This window comes from Pseudophryne corroboree, chromosome 12 (genome assembly GCF_028390025.1).
Source record: "Pseudophryne corroboree isolate aPseCor3 chromosome 12, aPseCor3.hap2, whole genome shotgun sequence".
In the NCBI taxonomy this organism is placed as follows: domain Eukaryota; kingdom Metazoa; phylum Chordata; class Amphibia; order Anura; family Myobatrachidae; genus Pseudophryne; species Pseudophryne corroboree.
The window spans coordinates 120,717,615-120,740,349 of record NC_086455.1 but is presented as its reverse complement, the minus strand read 5'-3'; the positions used below and the strand labels follow the sequence as shown (position 1 = coordinate 120,740,349).

Here is a 22,735-nt window from a genome sequence, read left to right as displayed (position 1 = left end):
CACCATCAAATTGGACGTTGCTTGCATATGAACTGACCAATAACACATCATGAATGAGAAAGTTCCCTCCCCTGGACCAATAACAGAAGACTCAGTCCCAGACCTGTACTCCCCCAATATACACAGTGTATAGGTGATTCCAGTCACAATAAGTTCTGTTTGCTGGTTGCTGCTTGAGATGCTGTTTTTTTGCTGTTCTGTGTAGCTGCTGTTGAGGCAGATCCAAAGATGGAGAAAAGGACTGTAACTGTAATGGATTCTTTTGTAACTATCCGCTTCTTGTGTAATTGTAACATTATAACTGAACGATATATACTGTACATGTGATATACTGTATACATATCCTTTTAATATCAAATATATACATCAATGAGCGTTGGAACTCAGACAATGTGTGCGTGTACTTGTTTTCTCTTAAGGGATGTAGTGTTTTCAACGTACAGCGCACTTTTATCGTATATGGTAATAAGATGCGCCTTGCACCCGCAACATATATTATCGCTGGCATTATAAATATTTATTAGAAATAATTTGAAATTCACATGACAAATGCACATATATTTATATCAATATACAATCAGAAGAGCTTCGCATCGTAGAAGAGCAACAACCAATTACAGTAATTTATAAATGAGGTGGAAAGGAAATTCCTGGAGAAGTTATAAGGCTTTCCCTCTGCATAACACAGAGGATAGATAGATATTGCATACGGCAGTACTGCTCACAGTTTGTTAACCAGGATACGTTGATGGTTTAAGTGCTTGTGAAAGAAATCCTGTATCTTCTGCCAGGAATCCACTTGTGCCCTAGCATGGAAATTTGGTTCTCCTCCCCACATTACTGGCATACCGACAAGCCTGTGCATTGAGGCTGGACACATTGGGAAATACGGTGGCTCTATGTAATGACCAGCCTTGGCGTAATACACAAGCTCTGGCTTTTCTTTCCCCTGTTCTTCTAAAAGCTTGCAAGCAGTTTCAGCATGGAAGTCGCTCTTCCAGTTCCGGTCATCTTCTCCCACAACAAATAGGAACTTACAATCTGCTCTCCCAACGGGAATGAGACTTTTACGCTGAGCTTCCTCCAATGGATTATGTAATGCCTCTCTGATCTCTGCCACCCCTGGCTTTGGGTATTTCATCATCTTCGCATTCCTGCCAATAGGGTGAAGTGTAATGTCCTTATAGTGAAGGGCTGTGCCTACATTGGCAACAGAGCCATTTACAACAGCTGTGGCGGTTATGCCTTTAAGGAAAGAGGACATAGAAAGCACCAAGTCTCCACCTTTAGAATGGCCAAGAAGACCAATTCCTGGACCCTTCACCTAAAATAGAGAGAAAATAGACTGAGACTCCAACTGGCTGTATTATATCAGAGATACACATTAGGAAGGTGTCAGGGAAATCTCATAGTTTCTCCTGTGAGCTGACCTCAGAGTTGTCTATTGTCAAAAGTATAAATTATATGTGGCTGGGGACCCTGACATGACATTGTAAAAAAGGATTGTATTTCTACATCAAGAGCAGATATTGCCAAGCTCTGGACATTGAGGTCTGATAAGCCCTATTAGTTTGTTATGTCAACAGGGGGGGGGGGGGGGGGCTCTGTAAACAGACCAGAGAAGTGTGACAAATGCCCCCTGCCTGAAAGGAATGTCCAGAAATCCTATTTCCTGACTAGCATCATAAACCTCTGGAACTTCAATACACAACTTCATGCTTAGGAAGATGTGACACACAGATCACAGGCCTTCTATAGATATTACAAGGAGAGTGACCTTCCACTGCTGGATATAAATGGGCCCAGCAGAGTAAGGATTAACCTTTCCAAGAGGTGGGCGCTGATGTGCTTAGGGGCCTGTAATTACGTGAATCACTGATGGATCCTTGTTCATTCTGATGGAAGTAGCTGCCCATGCCTGGATGCATGTCTATTTTCTTTGTGAAGCTTCCTCACACAGATCTTAATGTACTACGTAAAAGTAATTAGGTTCTGATTTTCTTTATTCCCTTTTTGTTTATTGAGACTGCTAGTAACCTGTATATCTTTTGTAAAACTCTTTATATTCTTTGTAATCTTTTTACCCTTGTAAACCCGAAGATATTTCTTAATTATAATAAAAATATAATTAGTTCTGACTGCTGTGTTATTGAACCCAAGTCAAGCGAACTCCCATGTTACCTATTTTTACATGAGATATTGAGATTTGTGGTTACAGGTAAAGCTAAAGACGCCTACAATGTCCATGATATGTTGAAAAGTCTTTGCTGGTGGCAGCGTAGATTTGCACGGTGCTGGCGCAATTCTCGGATTGGTGTATCCGGAGAGTTGGGCGGCTGGGGTCCACCCTCTCCCTCATCAAGTAGAGCAAAAGGAGTCTAATTTCTTGTGCCCAAATCATCCATAAGTACAGTACAGTGCCATGAGATCTGAGACAAGGTCAAGAACATTTCCAACCATCTGATACCCATGTGATTAGCACCATGGTATGGAAAACGCAGAAATTAGGGCAATGGTAGCCGTAATGAGAAGGAATACCAAATTAATTTTTCATTTTAAATGGGTCCAGAAAAACTTGAGGATTGCACACCTCCCCTCTTGCCAGCTGATATAGTTGTAGCATTTAAGAGCAATATCCTCAAGGCCTGCAGTCAGGACTTGGTCAGCAAGCATTTATGAAGTATGCATTTGTTGAGGATGTATTTTAAGAATTAAGTTAGCCCGGAACTGAAACCCATCTCTCCTTTCTTCACAGGTAAAAAAAAAAAAAACTATCCTCATGCTTGTATACCTGAATTTATCATCTCTCTCTGGCAACACTTTTCACACCCCAAGAAAGTTTGTCTACAACTGTATGTGATCTGACTTCAGTGCAAAATTGTTAAGTATGTATTTTAAGGATGAAGTTAGAACCGGAGTTTACTGGATTTGGACTAAGCTAGAATCACTAATTAAACTAGTTCTACAAACACTGCAACTCAGGATCATTATGTGGCCTCTCCTCACCTCTGCCATAAGAACACCAGGACCAATGCCTACTGTGTGCCATTCCTGTATTATTCCAATACCTGTGTGCTATTCCTGCTACTTCCACCCCACTGTGTGCTATTCCTGTAATGTTTACCTCCACTGATTGCACACCCTGCCAGCAGCCCCAGATGGCTGCTTCGGATGGTTCCTCTGTGGGCAGGGTGTGCTTCATTTGGATCTTTCCGAGCAGGGTATAGCATACTTCTATACCTGTGTCAGTTTTCCCATACATGCATTTGGCTCTTGTATGGCTCATCTCCCACAGTGTAACCTTCGTAGTGCGCCCAACATGGCTGCCTCATCTGGTGCAATTGTGGATGGGATGAAAAATACATGAACCTGATGGTTTTGTTGGAACCCTGAACTTTAGGACTCTGCAATCTCCCCATTTGGTGTCATCTCTTCTAGGTGTGGACTATTCCACCCTGGGTAATCCTACGCAGTGCGCCCAAGATGGCTGCCGCACCTGGTATCTTGTGAGGGTGGAATACACAATCCTTTGAAGGACCGTATGCTCCGTTGCCTGTTTGTTACTATGCAGCAACTGGTTTATGTGGGCTATTCAGAAATATACCAGCGCAACCATGAAAAAATTCTCTGTCTAATATTATGTTCTAGACCAGGTAGCATTTCTTGGTTCTTTGTGGCTTGCTGCAAGTAAAAATTATTATAACTATTTCACTATATCACAGAGACCAGGTGGGTTTCTGCACCCTCATTTTTTATCTTTTTGGTTTCATTTAGAAGCCCAGTAAATAACTGGCTTTGACCAAGCTTGCCAACATATACTAGTCACCTGTAACTGTACTCACAGTTCTTTAACTTTTTATGAATACACTCAAAATAAAACCAGCACAATAGATGCTTTTAGACGTTTGGCGTTTGCATTGATATTTACTGCATTCTTTAAGAAACCTTTACACCAGATTAAATCTATATATAAGCGTAAGGTGGATTTCCATGGTGAGTTAGAACATTATGTGCTCCTGGAATGCTGGTAACTCTCTGAGAACCCGACCTTGCTCTTCATAGTAAGTGATGAGTACCAGGTATGAGCATTTCTATAATGTATCCTACCAGGCTGATAGTCCTATGAAGAATACATAACAGAGCCATACTACTGCGTCACTGAGCTAGCTCTAGTCAAGACTTTTGTAAAACATATCATGTTGAGATGAATGTGCCCAGGAACTGCCCACGGCTCACCTGGGGATGCTGCAGCATATAGGTTACTGCTTCTTCAAAGTACTCCAAACGAAGATCTTTCATTTGTTTTGGGAGGTCTTCATAGTTATAGTAAGCCAATGCCAGGGTGGCAAATCCTTTACTAGCCAGCAAGCTAGATTTGTATTCAAGGAGGCCCCCGCCGGTCCCTTGGATTTCAATAACTCCAGGAAATGGTCCAGTCCCTAATGGTATAAATCACAAATTAGGGCTGGGACACACTGTTTGTGGGTGTTACACTGTACATTCACAATACGCACCTGTCTCACAATACACTGGCCCTACTGAGCATTTGGAAAATGTGCTGTTTTTGAGAAAGGTTGCTTGATATCATCATCATCATCATCATCATCATCATAATAAACGTCACACACTTATACCCTTTCAATTAATTATACACTTTTTATTGGGAAGCAAGGATTTGATCCTCATAACACTTGTGAGATATTTAAATTAGCCAGCGATCTTTGTAGTGTGTACAGGAGAAACTATATTTCTCATGCCGGTTGTTTGGGAAGATTGCACAGTGTGTACGCTCAATCTCACTTGTTCTGTGTTCAAGGGAAATCATCAAGAAAGTTGTTCCAGTGTGTATCCATCCGAAGGCTATATACACATCAGTGTGATGTCTGCACGATGCGACATCGCCTGTGATGTCGGCTGCGATGGGGGGTGGGGTGGGGGAGGAGCAGGGCCGTAAGCAATATCGCATGTTGGACCTGCATGCAGGTTCCGACATGCGATGCTGGATATGACCCGCAGAGAGCGCACTTCGTATCCTGTACCGTGCATACACACTATACAATATCGCAACAAACTGGCCAATATCAGCCAGATCGTATGCGATATTGCATAGTGTGAGCGCATCCTAAGTCTCCAACAGTAATCCGCCACCCAACATGTTCAGGGTTTGGGCACTAAAATGTCCATTAACAGTACTGGAACGAATAGACAAAGATTTGTGCAGATTTATTTACTAAGCAACAATTAGCAAAAGCCACCCCTTCTGCTTGTGCTTCGGCCCCCCGAAGTGGCCTCTATGCTTGACCGGAGGCCGGCAGCCCACACAGCACATCGCAGGGCTCCTTGATCTTGTGGGTGCTGGATATTTCATCCAGCTAATATGATTGCATATTGAAATGCAATCCTGGGTGCTACTATCACACGAGATTACATTGCATGAGCGACGTTGCCTCGTGTGTTCCCTTCCCTGCCAAGGCCATTGTCAGTAGTGCGTACACACTGAGCGATATGCAAACGATAGCGCTCAGTGATGTCCCACCGAGGCTGGGCTGTGCATGTGGCTTTTCGACGACAGTACAAATTGCGCTGCATGCACGGCTGACAGCGAGGGTCGTTACCGACCCACGGGGCCACGCATCGCTCGTCATTCGGCAGCGTACACACTAGTCGATATGGTAAATGACGTCGCTTAGTAAGGGCAAAATAAGCAACGTTGTTTACTTTATCGGCAAGTGTGTATGCACCTTTAGAGATTATGGCATCTGTGATCGCTTTCACAACCTTACAGTGATTGCAATGCTACAGGCTGTGGTTAGGGATGGCCATCGTGGACTGTCCATTGATGGTTGCCATCGATGACACCATCAGTGATAGCCATCGATGGTACATAAACCATCTATGGCAAACCATCGATGCTTAGAACCACTTGATGGAAACCACTGAAATGTGCTGGCTCGGGCCAATAAAAAACTGGAGGCGGAGCTTAGTAGTGTTAGGGGCGGATCTATGCTCTGTGTGCCGACATCTTGCACACAAAAAAAAATAGTTTGTTTATGCTGTGCCATCGATGGAGGGAAGCCATCTGGTTTTATCCGTTTGATGGCAAAAACATTCGTCAGCATTCGCAAACCATCGATGATCAGGAATCATCGATGGTAGATGGCCATCATTACTGGCTTGGTAGATGCTAGAATCAAGTGGGCTAAGGGACCTTTTCCGTCTGGGGGAGGAGTCACAACACAAGGGGGAGGAGCCAGGCCAGCGGGATAGTTCCTCTACTATCCACGCGACCAACTATTACATGCAGGCCAGGCAGGCACACTGCCAGGCCACGGTTCCTGCCCTACTCCTTGCTGCCAGTCCTGGGTTACTGCTACTTTATAGCTGGTAACTATTAGTGGCAGCGGTTATAGAACATGACATGCTGGGCTATTAGGAGACCATACATAACTATTGTATAATGTAATAAATCATGGAGAGAAGTGTCTGGCCCATCTCATACTCACCGGGTGGGAGGAACAGGCTGCCCCGCACTCTCCCCTCCCGCACCGGGACCCGGGTAACCCCTTCCCCCATGAAGCTCCTCTCCTGGGCGGCTGACGCTAGGAGAGTCCCGGGCTCCCCGTGGGCCTGGTGCAGGGAGAAGCGCAGCTGGAACGGCGTCTGCACGTTTTTCTTGATCAGCCTTCTAAAGGGTTTCCTGGGTTCCATGGCCCACAGGGGCCCCTCGGGCTCTATGCCGGTGAAGCTCCCGCCCTCCAGTGCCGGGCTGCGGGTAAGGTCCAGCTCCCCGCTGCTCTCAGCTCTGTAGCGGGCGAGGGAAGAGAAGATCTCCCCTCCTTCATCGGTCAGAGCGGTCTGGAGGGTGACGTCCTGCCCGGGGCTCAGACCGGACGCCCGGAGCCTCAGGGGGGCATCGAAGAGGCAGCGGTCCGGGGAGAGCTGAAGGGAGACGGCGGACATGGGGCGGCTGCACCGGCGGGACACACTGCAGTACTCTACGGCTGTACCGGCGGCACACACTGCAGCCTTCTCCCTGACAGGAGGCAGAGTCTAAAGGGCACTGTGCTATGTAATGAGAGCTCTGGGTCAGGATTACCAGTAGTGTGGTATAAAGTGAATTAAGGCCATTGACTGCTCTGCAGGGGGCATATCATGTATTATACTACCAGGGCCAGTGCTAGGGTGTCCAGCGCCCCCCCCAGCAAACAAAAAATGTGCTCCCTCTCTCCCATATGTGATAAAGAGACAGTGCGCTCCAGAGGGATGTGGTCTCACATGGAAGGGGCATGGCCGCACAACAGTACTGAGTACAGGTATCTCCAAATCAAATTACGCCACACAGTATCACAATCTTATTCACATTATACAACACGTAGTGCCCCTGATTCATATTCCAGCAAATAGTTGTGTACCTAATTCACATTACAACAATAGTGCTCCTTATACACAGTACCCACAGTAGTGTCCCTTACACACAACACCCACAGTAGTGGTGCCACACAAAATGTCCACAGTGATAGCGCCACTAATACATAATGCCCACAGTAGTCGTGCCACACAGAACGCCCATAGCAGTAGTGCCACACAGAATGCCCACAGCAGTCGTGCCACACAGAACACCTACAGTAGTCGTGCCACACAGAACACCTACAGTAGTCGTGCCACACAGAACACCTACAGAAGTAGTGCCACACAGAATACCTACAGAAGTTGTGCCACACAAAATGCCCACAGTAATAGCGCCCCTTACACATATTGCCCACGGTAGTGTCCCTTACACACATAGCACCCACAGTAGTGCCACTCAAAATGCCCACAGTGATAGCACCACTAATACATAATGCCCGCAGTAGTCGTGCCACACAGAATGCCCATAGCAATAGTGCCACACAGAACCCCAACAGTAGTCATGCTACACAGAATGCCCACTGTAGTCATGCCACACAGAACACCCACAGCAGTAGTGCCACACAGAATTCCCACAGTAGTCATGACACAGAGAACGCCCACAGCAGTAGTGCCCCACAGAGTGCCCACAGTAGTTGTGATACACGTAATGCCCACAGTAGTAGTGCCACACATAATGCCCACACCCACAGTAGTAGTGCCACACATAATGCCCATAGCAGTAGTTCCCCACAGAGTGCCCACAGTAGTAGTGCCACACATAATGCCCACAGTAGTAGTGCCACACATAATACCCATAGCAGTAGTTCCCCACAGAGCGCCCACAGTAGTTGTGACACACAGAATGCCCACAGTAGTAGTGCAACAGCTAATGCCCCTTACACTTAAGTCAGAGGGGTAGGAGATAGAGGTGGTGTGCAGTACTTATTGCACACAGAACCGCGGGAGAGTGCTGCCGGCGCCGCTGCCTAAAGTGCAGTGGGAAGGAGACAGGAGGGAGGAAGCCGGAGGGACCGAGTCGGAGCCACACTTCACACTGCCTGCGTTTATCATACAGTGTGACAGATGCAGCCAGCAGCAACAGCAGAGTGCCTCTTCAGCTTTGCAGGAGCTGCTGAGCGAGCGGGTAGCGTTGGCTCTGTATACTACACAGTGTGCCTCTGAAAATAAAGAAACCTTATCTCTGCATTTTGCTGCAAGTAGGATTCTCTCTTTCGTCCATCCTGGTGGATCAGTAATAGCACTTTTAGACAACTGGGATATTTGCTGGGGCACGGTGAGTCAACACGGGTCATGCTTATGTCTGAAAGGGTCTGACCTGGGTTGACATGTCTGCAACCAACCAGGGTCATTCCTGGGACCTACACCCTGGCCAGACCAGTACCCTGGCTTATGTCTGAATGGTGCAATCCAGGTTTTTAGGCACGGGTTACACCTAGCATGAGCTGATTGGCTGATCAGGGCTGTTTGGACGAGGTGGGGATTTCTCCCACCAATTGCTATCAGTCAGAGCCTCAGCCAGTCAGAGGATTCGGCGGGCCCAGGTCTGATGGAGGGGCCAAATGAGGGTCCAGTAGGGGCCCAGACCCCCTCCCCATTACCTGGCAGCCGCAGCTGCAGCTCTTCTCAGCGCAGCGCACTCTGCTGTGTACTGGGCTGCAGTGAGGCCATGGAGGTGCTTAATTTACTATTTTTTCTGTATTTTTTACTTAAGGTACATGACCACACCTCCTGTGATTAGGCCACACCCCTTAAAAGGTACCTGGGCCCAGCCCGGTTCTCGACTGCCCTGGCTGAAATTACAGGTTTGTTTGGGCCCCCACCAAAAAAAAGCAATCAATCTCTCCTTGCACAAACTGGCTCTACAGAGGCAAGATGTCGTCCTCATCCTCCAATTCCTCACCCCTTTCTGTGTGTACATCCTCCTCCTCACAGAGTATTAATTCGTCCCCCCTGGAATCCACCATCACAGGTCCCTGTGTACTTTCTGGAGGCAATTGCTGGTAAAGGTCTTCCCGGAGGAACTTATAATTCATTTTGATGAACATCATCTTCTCCACATTTTGTGGAAGTAACCTCCTACGCTGAACACTGACAAGGTTACCGGCTGCACTAAACACTTTCGGAGTACACACTGGAGGGGGGAAGGGGGGGCAACATAGGTAAAATAAAGCCGGTTTGTGCAAAGGCATCCAAATTGCCTCTTTTTCCTGCCAGTATACATATGGACTGTGACATGCCTACTCGGATACTGTCACTCATATAATCCTCCACCATTCTTTCAATGTGACAGTAGACATGTCAGTTATCGTTGGCAGGTCCTTCAGTCCAGACCAAATGTCAGCACTCGCTCCTGGCTGCCCTGCATCCCCGACAACGGGTGGGCTAGGAAATGTTATCCTTTTCCTCACAGCCCCAGTTGCGGGAGAAAATGAAGGAGGAGCTGTTGACGGGTCACGTTCCGCTTGAGTTGACAATTTTCTCACCAGCAGATCTTTAAACCTCTGCAGACTTGTGTCTGCTGGAAAGAGATTAACAACGTAGGCTTTAAACCTAGGATCTAGCATGGTGGCCAAAATGTAGTGCTCTGATTTCAACAGATTGACCACCCTTGAATCCTGGCAAAGTTAAAGAAGGGCTCCATCCACAAGTCCCACATACTTTGCGCAATCGCTCCGTCTTATCTCCTTCAATTTCTCCCGCTGCTTCTGCAAAAGCCTGATGAGGGGAATGACCTGACTCAAGCTGGCAGTGTCTGAACTGGCTTCACATGTGGCAAGTTGGAGAACCTTGCACAAGACGGAAATAATTCTCCACTACGCTTGAGTCAGGTGCATTCCCTTTCCTTTGCCTATATCATAGGTGAATGTATAGGCTTGAATGGCCTTTTGCTGCTCCTCCATCCTCTAAAGCATATAGAGTGTTGAATTCCACCTCCATACCACCTCTTGCTTCAGGTGATGGCAGGGCAGGATCAGGAGTGTTTCCTGGCGCTCCAGTCTTCGGCATGCGGTGACTGAATGTAGAAAAAGTGGCCCGCAATTATTTGGGCCACCGACAGCATCTCCTGCACGTCCCCTGTCATTTTAAAAAAAATTCTGCACCACCAAATTAATTGAATGTGCAAAACATGGGATGTGGTGGAATTTGCCCAGATGTAATGCACGCATAATATTGGTGGCATTGTCCGATATCACAAATCCCCAGGAGAGTCTAATTGGGGTAAGCCATTGTGCGATGATGTCCCTCAGTTTCCGTAAGAGGTTGTCAGCAGTGTGTCTCTTACGGAAAGCGGTGATATATAGCGTAGCCTGCCTAGGAACGAGTTGGCGTTTGTGAGATGCTGCTACTGGTGATGCTGCTGTTGTTGCTGCGGGAGGCAATACATCTACCCAGTGGGCTGTCACAGTCATATAGTCCTTAGTCTGCCCTGTTCCACTTGTCCACATGTCCGTGGTTAAGTGGACAATGGGTACAACTGCATTTTTGAGGACACTTTTTCTGACATCTCTACATTCTTGGTATCGCCTAGTGAAGTGGAACCTAGATGGGATTTAGTACCGGGGACACACTACCTCAAACAATTCTCTAAGTCCCACTGAACTAATGGTGGATACCGGACGCACGTCTAACACCAACATAGCTGTCAAGGCCTCAGTTATCCGCATTGCAAAGGGATGACTGCTGTAATATTTCATCTACCTCACAATGGACCGTTGGACAGTCAATTGCTTAGTTGAAGTAGTACAAGTGGTCTTCCGACTTCCTCTCTGGGATGACGATTGACTCCCAGCAGCAACAACAGCAGCGGCAGTAACAGCAGCAGTAGGCGTACCACTCAAGGATCCTCTGGAGGAATCCTGGTTAAGAGAGGACTCCTCAGTCTTGCCAATGACATGGCCTGCAGGACTACTGACGTTCCTGACTGAGGAGGAAGTTGACGTTGAGGGAGTTGGTGGTGTGGCTTGCGGGAGCTTGGGTACAGGAGGAAGAAGGGATTTAGGTGTCAGTGGACTGCTTACGCTCTTACCCAAAGTTTCATAACTTGACACTGACTTCTGATGAATGCGCTGCAGGTGACGTATAAGGGAGGATGTTTCTAGGTGGTTAACTTCCTTACCCCTACTTATTACAGATTGACAGAGGCAACACACGGCTTGACACCTGTTGTCCAGATTTGTGGAGAAATAATTCCACACCGAAGAGGTGGCTTTTTTGGTATTTTGCCCAGGCATCACAATGGGCTTATTCATCTCACGAACAACAGGTGTCTCCCACGGTGCCTGATTTAAACAAACCACATCACCATCAGAATCCTCATCGTCAACTTCCTCCTCAGCGCCAGCAACACTCACATTCTCATGCTGGTGTACTTCAACAGTGACATCTTCAATTTGAATATCAGAAACTGGACTGTGGGTGCTCCTTCCAGCACTTGCAGAGGGCATGCAAATGGTGGAAGGAGCCACCTCTTCCCGTCCAGTGTTGGAAAGGTCAAGCATCACAACCGCCGACACACTTGGACTCTCCTTGGGGATTTGTGATACCATCTTAGAACGCACAGTTCTTTGTTGTGCCTTTGCCAGCTTAAATTATATAATTTCTCTATCGTCCTAGTGGATGCTGGGGTTCCTGAAAGGACCATGGGGAATAGCGGCTCCGCAGGAGACAGGGCACAAAAAGTAAAGCTTTTCCAGATCAGGTGGTGTGCACTGGCTCCTCCCCCCATGACCCTCCTCCAGACTCCAGTTAGATTTTTGTGCCCGGCCGAGAAGGGTGCAATCTAGGTGGCTCTCCTAAAGAGCTGCTTAGAAAAAGTTTAGCTTAGGTTTTTTATTTTACAGTGAGTCCTGCTGGCAACAGGATCACTGCAACGAGGGACTGAGGGGAGAAGAAGTGAACTCACCTGCGTGCAGGATGGATTGGCTTCTTGGCTACTGGACATCAGCTCCAGAGGGACGATCACAGGTACAGCCTGGATGGTCACCGGAGCCGCGCCGCCGGCCCCCTTGCAGATGCTGAAGTCAGAAGAGGTCCAGAATCGGCGGCTGAAGACTCCTGCAGTCTTCTAAAGGTAGCGCACAGCACTGCAGCTGTGCGCCATTTTCCTCTCAGCACACTTCACACGCAGTCACTGAGGGTGCAGGGCGCTGGGGGGGGGCGCCCTGGGAGGCAAATGTAACCTATATAAAGGCTAAAAATACCTCACATATAGCCCCCAGAGGCTATATGGAGATATTTAACCCCTGCCTGGATTCACTAAATAGCGGGAGACGAGCCCGCCGGAAAAGGGGCGGGGCCTATCTCCTCAGCACACGGCGCCATTTCCTCTCACAGCTCCGCTGGTCAGGACGGCTCCCAGGTCTCTCCCCTGCACTGCACTACAGAAACAGGGTAAAACAGAGAGGGGGGGCAAATTTATGGCGATATTTTGATATATATAAAGCAGCTATAAGGGAGCACTTATTATAAGGCTATCCCTGTTATATATAGCGCTTTTGGTGTGTGCTGGCAAACTCTCCCTCTGTCTCCCCAAAGGGCTAGTGGGTCCTGTCTTCGTTAGGAGCATTCCCTGTGTGTCTGCTGTGTGTCGGTACGTGTGTGTCGACATGTATGAGGACGATATTGGTGTGGAGGCGGAGCAATTGCCAAATATGAGGATGTCACCCCCTAGGGAGTCGACACCAGAATGGATGCCTTTATTTATGGAACTACGGGATAGTGTCAACACGCTAAAGCAGTCGTTTGACGACATGAGACGGCCGGACAATCAATTAGTGCCTGTCCAGGCGACTCAAACACCGTCAGGGGCTGTGAAACGCCCTTTGCCTCAGTCGGTCGACACAGACCCAGACACAGGCACTGACTCCAGTGGTGACGGTGACGAATCAACCGTATTTTCCAGTAGGGCCACACGTTATATGATTTTGGCAATGAAGGAGGCGTTACATTTAGCTGATACTACAGGTACCACTAAACAGGGTATTATGTGGGGTGTGAAAAAACTACCTATAGTTTTTCCTGAATCAGAAGAATTAAATGACGTGTGTAATGAAGCGTGGGTTGCCCCTGATAAAAAGCTGATAATTTCAAAGAAATTATTGGCATTATACCCTTTCCCGCCAGAGGTTAGGGAGCGCTGCGAAACACCTCCTAGGGTGGACAAGGCGCTAACACGCTTATCTAAACAAGTGGCGTTACCCTCTCCTGAGACGGCCGCACTTAAAGATCCATCAGATAGGAGGATGGAAAATATCCAAAAAAGTATATACACACATGCAGGTGTTATACTACGACCAGCTATAGCGACTGCCTGGATGTGCAGTGCTGGGGTAGTTTGGTCAGAGTCCCTGATTGAAAATATTGATACCCTGGACAGGGACAATATTTTACTGTCGTTAGAACAAATAAAGGATGCATTTCTTTATATGCGTGATGCACAGAGGGATATCTGCACACTGGCATCACGGGTAAGTGCTATGTCCATTTCGGCCAGAAGAGCTTTATGGACGCGACAGTGGACAGGCGATGCGGATTCAAAACGACATATGGAAGTTTTGCCGTATAAAGGGGAGGAGTTATTTGGAGTCGGTCTATCAGATTTGGTGGCCACGGCTACAGCCGGGAAATCCACCTTTCTACCTCAAGTCACTCCCCAACAGAAAAAGGCACCGACTTTTCAACCGCAGCCCTTTCGTTCCTTTAAAAATAAGAGAGCAAAGGGCTATTCATATCTGCCACGAGGCAGAGGTCGAGGGAAGAGACAGCAACAGGCAGCTCCTTCCCAGGAACAGAAGCCTTCCCCGGCTTCTACAAAAGCCTCAGCATGACGCTGGGGCTTCTCAAGCGGACTCGGGGACGGTGGGTGGTCGTCTCAAAAATTACAGCGCGCAGTGGGCTCACTCGCAGGTAGATCCCTGGATCCTGCAGATAATATCTCAGGGGTACAGGTTGGAATTAGAGACAGATCCACCTCGCCGTTTCCTGAAGTCTGCTTTACCAACGTCCCCCTCCGAAAGGGAGACGGTTTTGGAAGCCATTCACAAGCTGTACTCTCAGCAGGTGATAGTCAAGGTACCTCTTCTACAACAAGGGAAGGGGTATTATTCCACTCTTTTTGTGGTACCGAAGCCGGATGGCTCGGTAAGGCCTATTCTAAATCTGAAGTCCTTGAACCTGTACATAAAGAAGTTCAAGTTCAAGATGGAGTCACTCAGAGCAGTGATAGCGAACCTGGAAGAGGGGGACTTTATGGTATCCTTGGACATCAAGGATGCGTATCTCCACGTTCCAATTTACCCCTCACACCAGGGGTACCTCAGGTTCGTTGTACAAAACTGTCACTATCAGTTTCAGACGCTGCCGTTCGGATTGTCCACGGCACCTCGGGTCTTTACAAAGGTAATGGCCGAGATGATGATTCTTCTTCGAAGAAAAGGCATATTAATTATCCCATACTTGGACGATCTCCTAATAAGGGCAAGGTCCAGAGAACAGCTAGAGATGGGATTAGCACTGTCGCAAGAAGTGCTAAAACAGCACGGGTGGATTCTGAATATTCCAAAATCCCAGTTAATGCCGACAACTCGTCTGCTGTTCCTAGGGATGATTCTGGACACGGTTCAGAAAAAGGTTTTTCTCCCGGAGGAAAAAGCCAAGGAGTTATCCGAGCTTGTCAGGAACCTCCTAAAACCAGGAAAGGTGTCTGTACATCAATGCACAAGAGTCCTGGGAAAAATGGTGGCTTCTTACGAAGCAATTCCATTCGGCAGATTCCACGCAAGAATTTTCCAAAGGGATCTGTTGGACAAATGGTCAGGGTCGCATCTTCAGATGCACCTGCGGATAACCCTGTCTCCAAGGACAAGGGTGTCTCTTCTGTGGTGGTTGCAGAGTGCTCATCTATTGGAGGGCCGCAGATTCGGCATACAGGATTGGATCCTGGTGACCACGGACGCCAGCCTGAGAGGCTGGGGAGCAGTCACACAAGGAAGAAACTTCCAGGGAGTATGGACGAGCCTGGAAACGTCTCTTCACATAAACATTCTGGAACTAAGAGCAATATACAATGCTCTAAGCCAGGCAGAACCTCTGCTTCAGGGAAAACCGGTGTTGATCCAGTCGGACAACATCACGGCAGTCGCCCATGTGAACAGACAGGGCGGCACAAGAAGCAGGAGTGCAATGGCAGAAGCTGCAAGGATTCTTCGCTGGGCAGAGAATCATGTGATAGCACTGTCAGCAGTGTTCATCCCGGGAGTGGACAACTGGGAAGCAGACTTCCTCAGCAGACACGATCTTCACCCGGGAGAGTGGGGACTTCATCCAGAAGTCTTCCACTTGCTGGTAACCCGTTGGGAAAGACCAATGGTGGACATGATGGCGTCTCGCCTCAACAAAAAACTGGACAGGTATTGCGCCAGGTCAAGAGATCCGCAGGCAATAGCTGTGGACGCGCTGGTAACGCCTTGGGTGTACCAGTCGGTGTATGTGTTTCCTCCTCTGCCTCTCATACCAAAAGTATTGAGAATTATACGGCAAAGAGGCGTAAGGACGATACTAGTGGTTCCGGATTGGCCAAGAAGGACTTGGTACCCGGAACTTCAAGAGATGATCACGGAAGATCCGTGGCCTCTACCTCTAAGGAGGGACTTGCTTCAGCAGGGTCCCTGTCTGTTTCAAGACTTACCGCGGCTGCGTTTGACGGCATGGCGGTTGAACGCCGGATCCTAAAGGAAAAAGGCATGCCGGAAGAAGTCATTCCTACTTTGATTAAAGCAAGGAAGGAAGTAACCGTGCAACATTATCACCGAATTTGGCGAAAATATGTTGCGTGGTGCGAAGATCGGAGTGCTCCGACGGAGGAATTTCAACTGGGTCGATTCCTACATTTCCTGCAATCAGGATTGTCTATGGGTCTCAAATTGGGATCTATTAAGGTTCAAATTTCGGCCCTGTCGATTTTCTTTCAAAAAGAATTGGCTTCAGTCCCTGAAGTCCAGACCTTTGTTAAGGGAGTGCTACATATACAGCCTCCTGTGGTGCCTCCAGTGGCACCGTGGGATCTCAATGTGGTTTTGGACTTTCTAAAATCTCATTGGTTTGAACCACTAAAGAAGGTGGATTTGAAATATCTCACATGGAAAGTGACCATGCTTCTAGCCCTGGCTTCGGCCAGGAGAGTGTCAGAACTGGCAGCTTTATCTTACAAAAGCCCATATCTGATTTTCCATTCGGACAGGGCAGAACTGCGGACTCGTCCGCATTTTCTCCCTAAGGTGGTGTCAGCATTTCATCTGAACCAGCCTATTGTAGTGCCTGCGGCTACAAGTGACTTGGAGGACTCCAAGTTACTGGACGCTGTCAGAGCATTAAAAATATATATTGCAAGGACAGCTGGAGTCAGAAAATCTGACTCGTTGTTTATATTGTATGCACCCAACAAGATGGGTGCTCCTGCGTCTAAGCAGACGATTGCTCGTTGGATCTGTAGCACAATCCAACTTGCACATTCTGTGGCAGGCCTGCCACAGCCTAAATCTGTAAAGGCCCACTCCGCAAGGAAGGTGGGCTCATCTTGGGCGGCTGCCCGAGGGGTCTCGGCATTACAACTTTGCCGAGCAGCTACGTGGTCAGGGGAGAACACGTTTGTAAAATTTTACAAATTTGATACTCTGGCTAAGGAGGACCTGGAGTTCTCTCATTCGGTGCTGCAGAGTCATCCGCACTCTCCCGCCCGTTTGGGAGCTTTGGTATAATCCCCATGGTCCTTTCAGGAACCCCAGCATCCACTAGGACGATAGAGAAAATAAGATTTTACTTACCGATAAATCTATTTCTCGGAGTCCGTAGTGGATGCTGGGCGCCCATCCCAAGTGCGGATTATCTGCAATAATTGTACATAGTTATTGTTAACTAATTCGGGTTATTGTTGAAGGAAGCCATCTTTCAGAGGCTCCGCTGTTATCATACTGTTAACTGGGTTTAGATCACAAGTTGTACGGTGTGATTGGTGTGGCTGGTATGAGTCTTACCCGGGATTCAAAATCCTCCCTTATTGTGTACGCTCGTCCGGGCACAGTACCTAACTGGAGTCTGGAGGAGGGTCATGGGGGGAGGAGCCAGTGCACACCACCTGATCTGGAAAAGCTTTACTTTTTGTGCCCTGTCTCCTGCGGAGCCGCTATTCCCCATGGTCCTTTCAGGAACCCCAGCATCCACTACGGACTCCGAGAAATAGATTTATCGGTAAGTAAAATCTTATTTTTTTTAGTGGGAGGAAGAGGGCTTTCATCGCCATGTGAAGCTGAACCACTAGTCATGAACATAGGCCAGGGCCTTAGCCGTTCCTTGCCACTCCGTGTCGTAAATAGCATATTGCCAACATTATGTTTCTCCTCAGACCATTTAAATTTATTTTTTTGGGCCATTTTACTGAACTTTTGCTTTTTGGATTTGACATGCCCTCTACTGTGACATTGGGCATCGGCCTTGGCAGATGACATTGATGTCATTTCATCATCTATGTCATGACTAGTGGCAGCAGCTTCAGCATTAGGAGGAAGTGGTTCTTGATCTTTCCCTATGTTATCCTCCAAAATGTATTTGGAGTAAATAATATACAGCACAGGACACTACCACTGGTCTGATGCAGGACAACACAGCGACACTGTAAAGGACTTATTATACAGCAGCACTGGACATATGGCAGCAGAGGACACCACCACTGTGATTAGTCACTGGACTTACTGATGCAGCTAAGACACTACACTGGACTGAGCAGCACAAGCCAGCACTATAATTGCCACCCCACTTTCCCGCCCGCACAGACACTGAGGACGGAGACTCGTCCTCTCACTACACTCTCCAGGACTGGAGTGAAAATGGCGGCGACGCGCTGCTCCTTATATGGTATCCAAACCCCGCGCGAAGCCGACAGCGAGATGATGATGTTTTGCCTCGTTCTGGTTTCTGAGTCAGGCGGGAAAACCCGAACCGGACTCAGATCCAGGCTCAGGTAGTGAAGTTCGGTAGGGTTTGGTTCTCTAAGAAACAAACGCGCGCATCTCTAATTCTTAGTATCTAAAGCTGTGAAGATGGACGACACATGGAGCATGAGGTAGCATAGGATAACTTCCTGTGGCTATTTAGCTGATCACAGTGCATGCTGGAAGTTGTTGTTTAATTCTCTTTAAAAAAATATACAAACTAGAAAACAATGATGTTACTTTTGCATTAGAGTTAAATTAAATTTGCCTCTTTAAGCAATTAGTAAAGGTCTCACCATGTTTAATAAGTACAGGGGAAAAAAATGAGACGTGGCTCACATTCGAGGACACGTTGCTTAGCAATCACAGTGGACAACACTACTCTGTACGAGTGTGTCATTGTGTGTACAGGATCTGAGAGAGAAAATGTGATTGCAGTCTCACCTGTGTCTTCCTAGGAGAGTAAGTATAGCTTTACTTTTTTATTGAAACTTTTATGTACTATTTTTTTATTTATTTTTTCATTTGATGCATTACACAAAAAAATATTTAGCAATAGACAATTATCTTGCTATCTGGCTGTTTGCTTCAACACAGTTATCAGGATCGCTACAAATGTTGATTTCACAGCACTTCAGTTAGAAGATAAAAGTAATATTTGAAGTTAGTTAATAAACGGTGTTCTTTTTTTTATTAGGAATGTCAATATTGACATAAAACAGGAATTTTCATTAAGTATGCTGTCTTTTTAAATAAGCTAGCGTTCATGCTGCTTTCACTACTTATGGTACATAGGGGGTCATTCCGAGTTGATCGCTAGCTGCCGTTATTCGCAGTGCAGCGATCAACCTAAAAATAGGCATTTCCGCGCATGTGTATGCACCGCAATGCGCAAGCGCGATGTACGGGTACAAAGTCCTTTGTGGTTTTGCACAGGTTCTAGCTAAGCTTTCAGTCGCACGGCACAACGCAGGAAGGTTGACATGAAGTGGGCGTTTCTGGGTGGTAACCGACCGTTTTTAGGGATTGCTTAGAAAAACGCAGGCGTGTCCGGGAAAACGCAGGCATGGCTGGGCGAATGCTGGGCGGGTGTGTGACATCAAAAGCCGTCCCTCCGTCGTTAGAATTAACGCACACGAAGAGTAACTACAGGGCTGGTCTTGATTTGCACAAAATGATTTTGCAGCCGCTCTGCTGCACAAGTGTTTGCACTTCTGCAAAGCGAAAATACTCCGCTGTGGGCGGCGGCAATGCGTTTGCACGGCTGATAAAAACTGCTAGCGAGCAATCAACTCGGAATGACTCCCATAATGTACATGTTAAGACCACTCTATTACGTTAAGAGCATATTAATAAATCTTGTTTTGACAGATATACAGTACAGTGGTGCTGAAAAGTCTGTGACCCCCTTTATCATTTTCAGAATCTCTACATGATTGAGACTACAGTATACCTGTGTCCAGAATTCATAAAAATGAATAAATAGGGCCTAAGAAATCAAATAACACACAAAATGAGAATGGACAGAGAATCTGGTCCACTGTGTGTATGGGACCAAAACTACTGGACCAGCACAGTAAAATTGTGATCCTATTTGGTAATGGGGCGGTTCCAAGTGCTCATCTAGATTCAAGTAAGCTATTACAAATGGATGTTGTTTGTAATAGGTGGAAAAATATGTCTTAGATAGTACAGTAATATGATGCTGCAAAGTGTAGGGATTAGTGGCCAAAATGGTATATTTGACCATACAGTGCCAAACTCTATGTGACCCCTATGTACTGTACATCAATAATAATGGGCACCTATAATAGTACTGTGATTTTAGTGGCAAGTAAATGTACAAAATCAATACAATATGCAATGCAACCCCTATAAATGGTTATAATGATGATCATAAAGCAAATCTCCAAAAATATAGTTATAATTGATGAGTATTAAATGCTGCACTTTGCAGTAACCTGTTCAATTGCTTAAAGGGTGCATAGTAATGCATGGGTCCACAGGTCCAAGGGTAGCGGTTATCTGGGCTCATTCGGAGTTGATCGTAGATGTGCTAAACTTAGCATATCTACGACCATTTACTCTGACATGTGGGGGGGACGCCCAGCACGGGGGACGCCCAGCACGGGGCTAGCCCGCCCCGCATGTCAGGCCCATCCCCCTTCCACCCCTCCCCCGCACAAGTACAAAAGCTTTTGTACTTGACAAGTAGCTCCCAACCAGCGCAGCTGCTGCGCGCTGGCAGGGGGTTATTTGTCGCATCCCGGGTCGCAACGGCTGCGTGTGACGTCACGCAGCCGCGCGCCTCCCGCACCTGACACGTTCCGGGCACGCCTGTGTTGCCCGGACCGCGCCCCCAAAACAGCGGCCAAACACCGCCGGACCGCTCCCTCCCGCCCAGCTAACACCTCTGCCTGTCAATCAGGCAGAGGGATCGCTGGGCTGAGATGCCAATAGCATCTTTGGCATGCGCCGGCGCATGGACAGTTCAGACCTGATGGCCCACTGTGAGAAAACACACAGCAGTGATCAGGTCTGAATTAGCCCCATTGTACACGGGCCAGTTCTAATAGCCCCAATGAGACAATACTAGAAACATAAACAAACATGTAATGATAATGCCGGCCATACATCCTTGCTGCAATTCCCTGGCTCCAATCTGCTCGGCAATCAAAACAGCGGACAATGCTGAGTGCAATCCATCGGGGAATCAGAGAAATTCAGCATTTAAAAATCCCTGACTCGTCCATTCCGATCTTTTTTTGGTTCAGAATCTGTGAATTGAGGATTTCCAACATGTTGGATTTCACAGATTCCCTGACCCCAAGGTTGGCAGAAATACATCACAGATGTATGGACCCCATAACACACAGTTGTGTGGGTGAGTTGAAGGGGTGATGAGGAAAGGGAAAGGGTTCAGATGCAGGACTTCATCTATGAACAAAATTCCAGAGTCAGAGAAAGTCTGATAGTAATAAGTCCAATGGTATTTGTTTAACATTTACATACAGTATATAGCGCCAGCATATTCTGTTGTACTTTACAATTGGGAACAACACAATAATAAAACAAGTCTGGGTAATAACAGATAAAAAGAGGTAAGAGGATATAGGTAGAAAAAAAATGCAAGTGTAGAAAAAAAGACAATGCAAACAGTTATGTTGATTGACTGGATTGCTTGAGGTAAATTTACTAAGGTGGGAGTTTTTTAGAAGTAGAGATGTTGCCCATAGCAACCAATCAGATTCTACTTCACATTTATCAAGCTGCTTCTAGAAAATAATAGATAGAATCTGATTGGTTGCTATATGCAACATCACCAGTTCTAAAAAAACTCCCATCTTAGTAAATTTACCCCCTTGTCTCTTAAAAACTTACATCTGCTGATGGAGAATATACCAGAGGACTTGGGTGGAGAGATTGCAAATAAATTGAAAATAAAATGAAACCTGTGCGTGAGTAGTTACTAGATAATATCATGCATGGTAGAAAAGAAAAAGTATTTTTAGGTGTCATACAGGGGCGGATTTATGGGTCATATCACCCCTAGGCACAACAGTATTGGTTGCCTCAAATTACATAACTGCACCCTTTATGTCGGGGACAGTGCCAATGTCTCCAAACTGCCTAGGAATCCCTAACCTTAACCCCCACCACATCCTGCACCACTAATTACTCCCTAATTAAGTTGTAATAGCAGAAAAAAATAATCACCTGGCCTCATCTATCAAGTGGCCTAGAAGGGCTCTCATGTAGGGAAGCTTGCTGTGCCACCCCCTCTCCCCAGCAAAGTGGTACTCCTAGGCACGTTGGGACACGGATCAGGAGGGAAAGGTAAGACTCTGCAAGAAGGGTGAGGACACCATGGACAGTCCTGGTTTGGGTCTTGAAGCGGTGCCTCTGTCCCCTTCTAAGACTGTGACCGCCTCCCAGTGTCTCTTGCGACAGCGATGTGCTTGTAGCATAGCATCATCGTGGTCACTGGTGAGGATGGTAAGTCCGTAGTCCTGATATTTGAACCCCCGATCTGATCCCCCCGCTAGGAAGACAGGGGTACCCCGCATTTACGTCGAGACTTGTTACACTTTCCTGCTGTACTGTTACTTTCACCTTCCCATTTAGACACAGTGTAATTTTTTACGAGCTCTGACCAAATTTTCAATACCAGAATAAAACAATATCCACTCAGCAGAGAGGTGGGACGCCACCCTTAGAGTCGGCATTTTACAGATTCTCATACAGCTTTAATCTGACTTTTGTACTGACTCTGAGAAAATACGCATTGTGTTATTTTGTGTCCCCTATGTCCCTTCCTCCTTCCCTCTCCCTCCCCACTT

The 22,735-nt window shown here is 47.1% G+C and overlaps 2 protein-coding genes across 4 annotated transcripts in view; one reads left to right on the top strand and one right to left on the bottom strand.

The window, feature by feature from the left end:
• Nucleotides 1-502: 502 nt before the first annotated feature.
• On the bottom strand, nucleotides 503-7,241 carry LOC134980913 (acyl-coenzyme A thioesterase 1-like). Its single transcript, XM_063947941.1, has 3 exons — nucleotides 6,504-7,241; nucleotides 4,237-4,439; nucleotides 503-1,324 (listed from the first exon to the last, which is right to left on the bottom strand). Exons 1-3 carry the CDS (start codon nucleotides 6,958-6,960, stop codon nucleotides 722-724), a joined length of 1,263 nt encoding a protein of 420 aa, XP_063804011.1. The 5' UTR covers nucleotides 6,961-7,241; the 3' UTR covers nucleotides 503-721.
• Nucleotides 6,295-22,735, top strand: part of HEATR4 (HEAT repeat containing 4) — a 117,555-nt gene continuing 101,114 nt past the window's right edge. For 2 of the 3 annotated variants that reach the window (XM_063947940.1, XM_063947938.1), the window contains exon 1: nucleotides 18,775-18,857. The gene's annotated coding sequence lies outside the window, so the exon portion shown is untranslated. Of the gene's footprint in view, nucleotides 6,385-18,774; nucleotides 18,858-22,735 lie in introns of those variants that run through there. The other variant, XM_063947939.1, reaches the window with a different exon arrangement.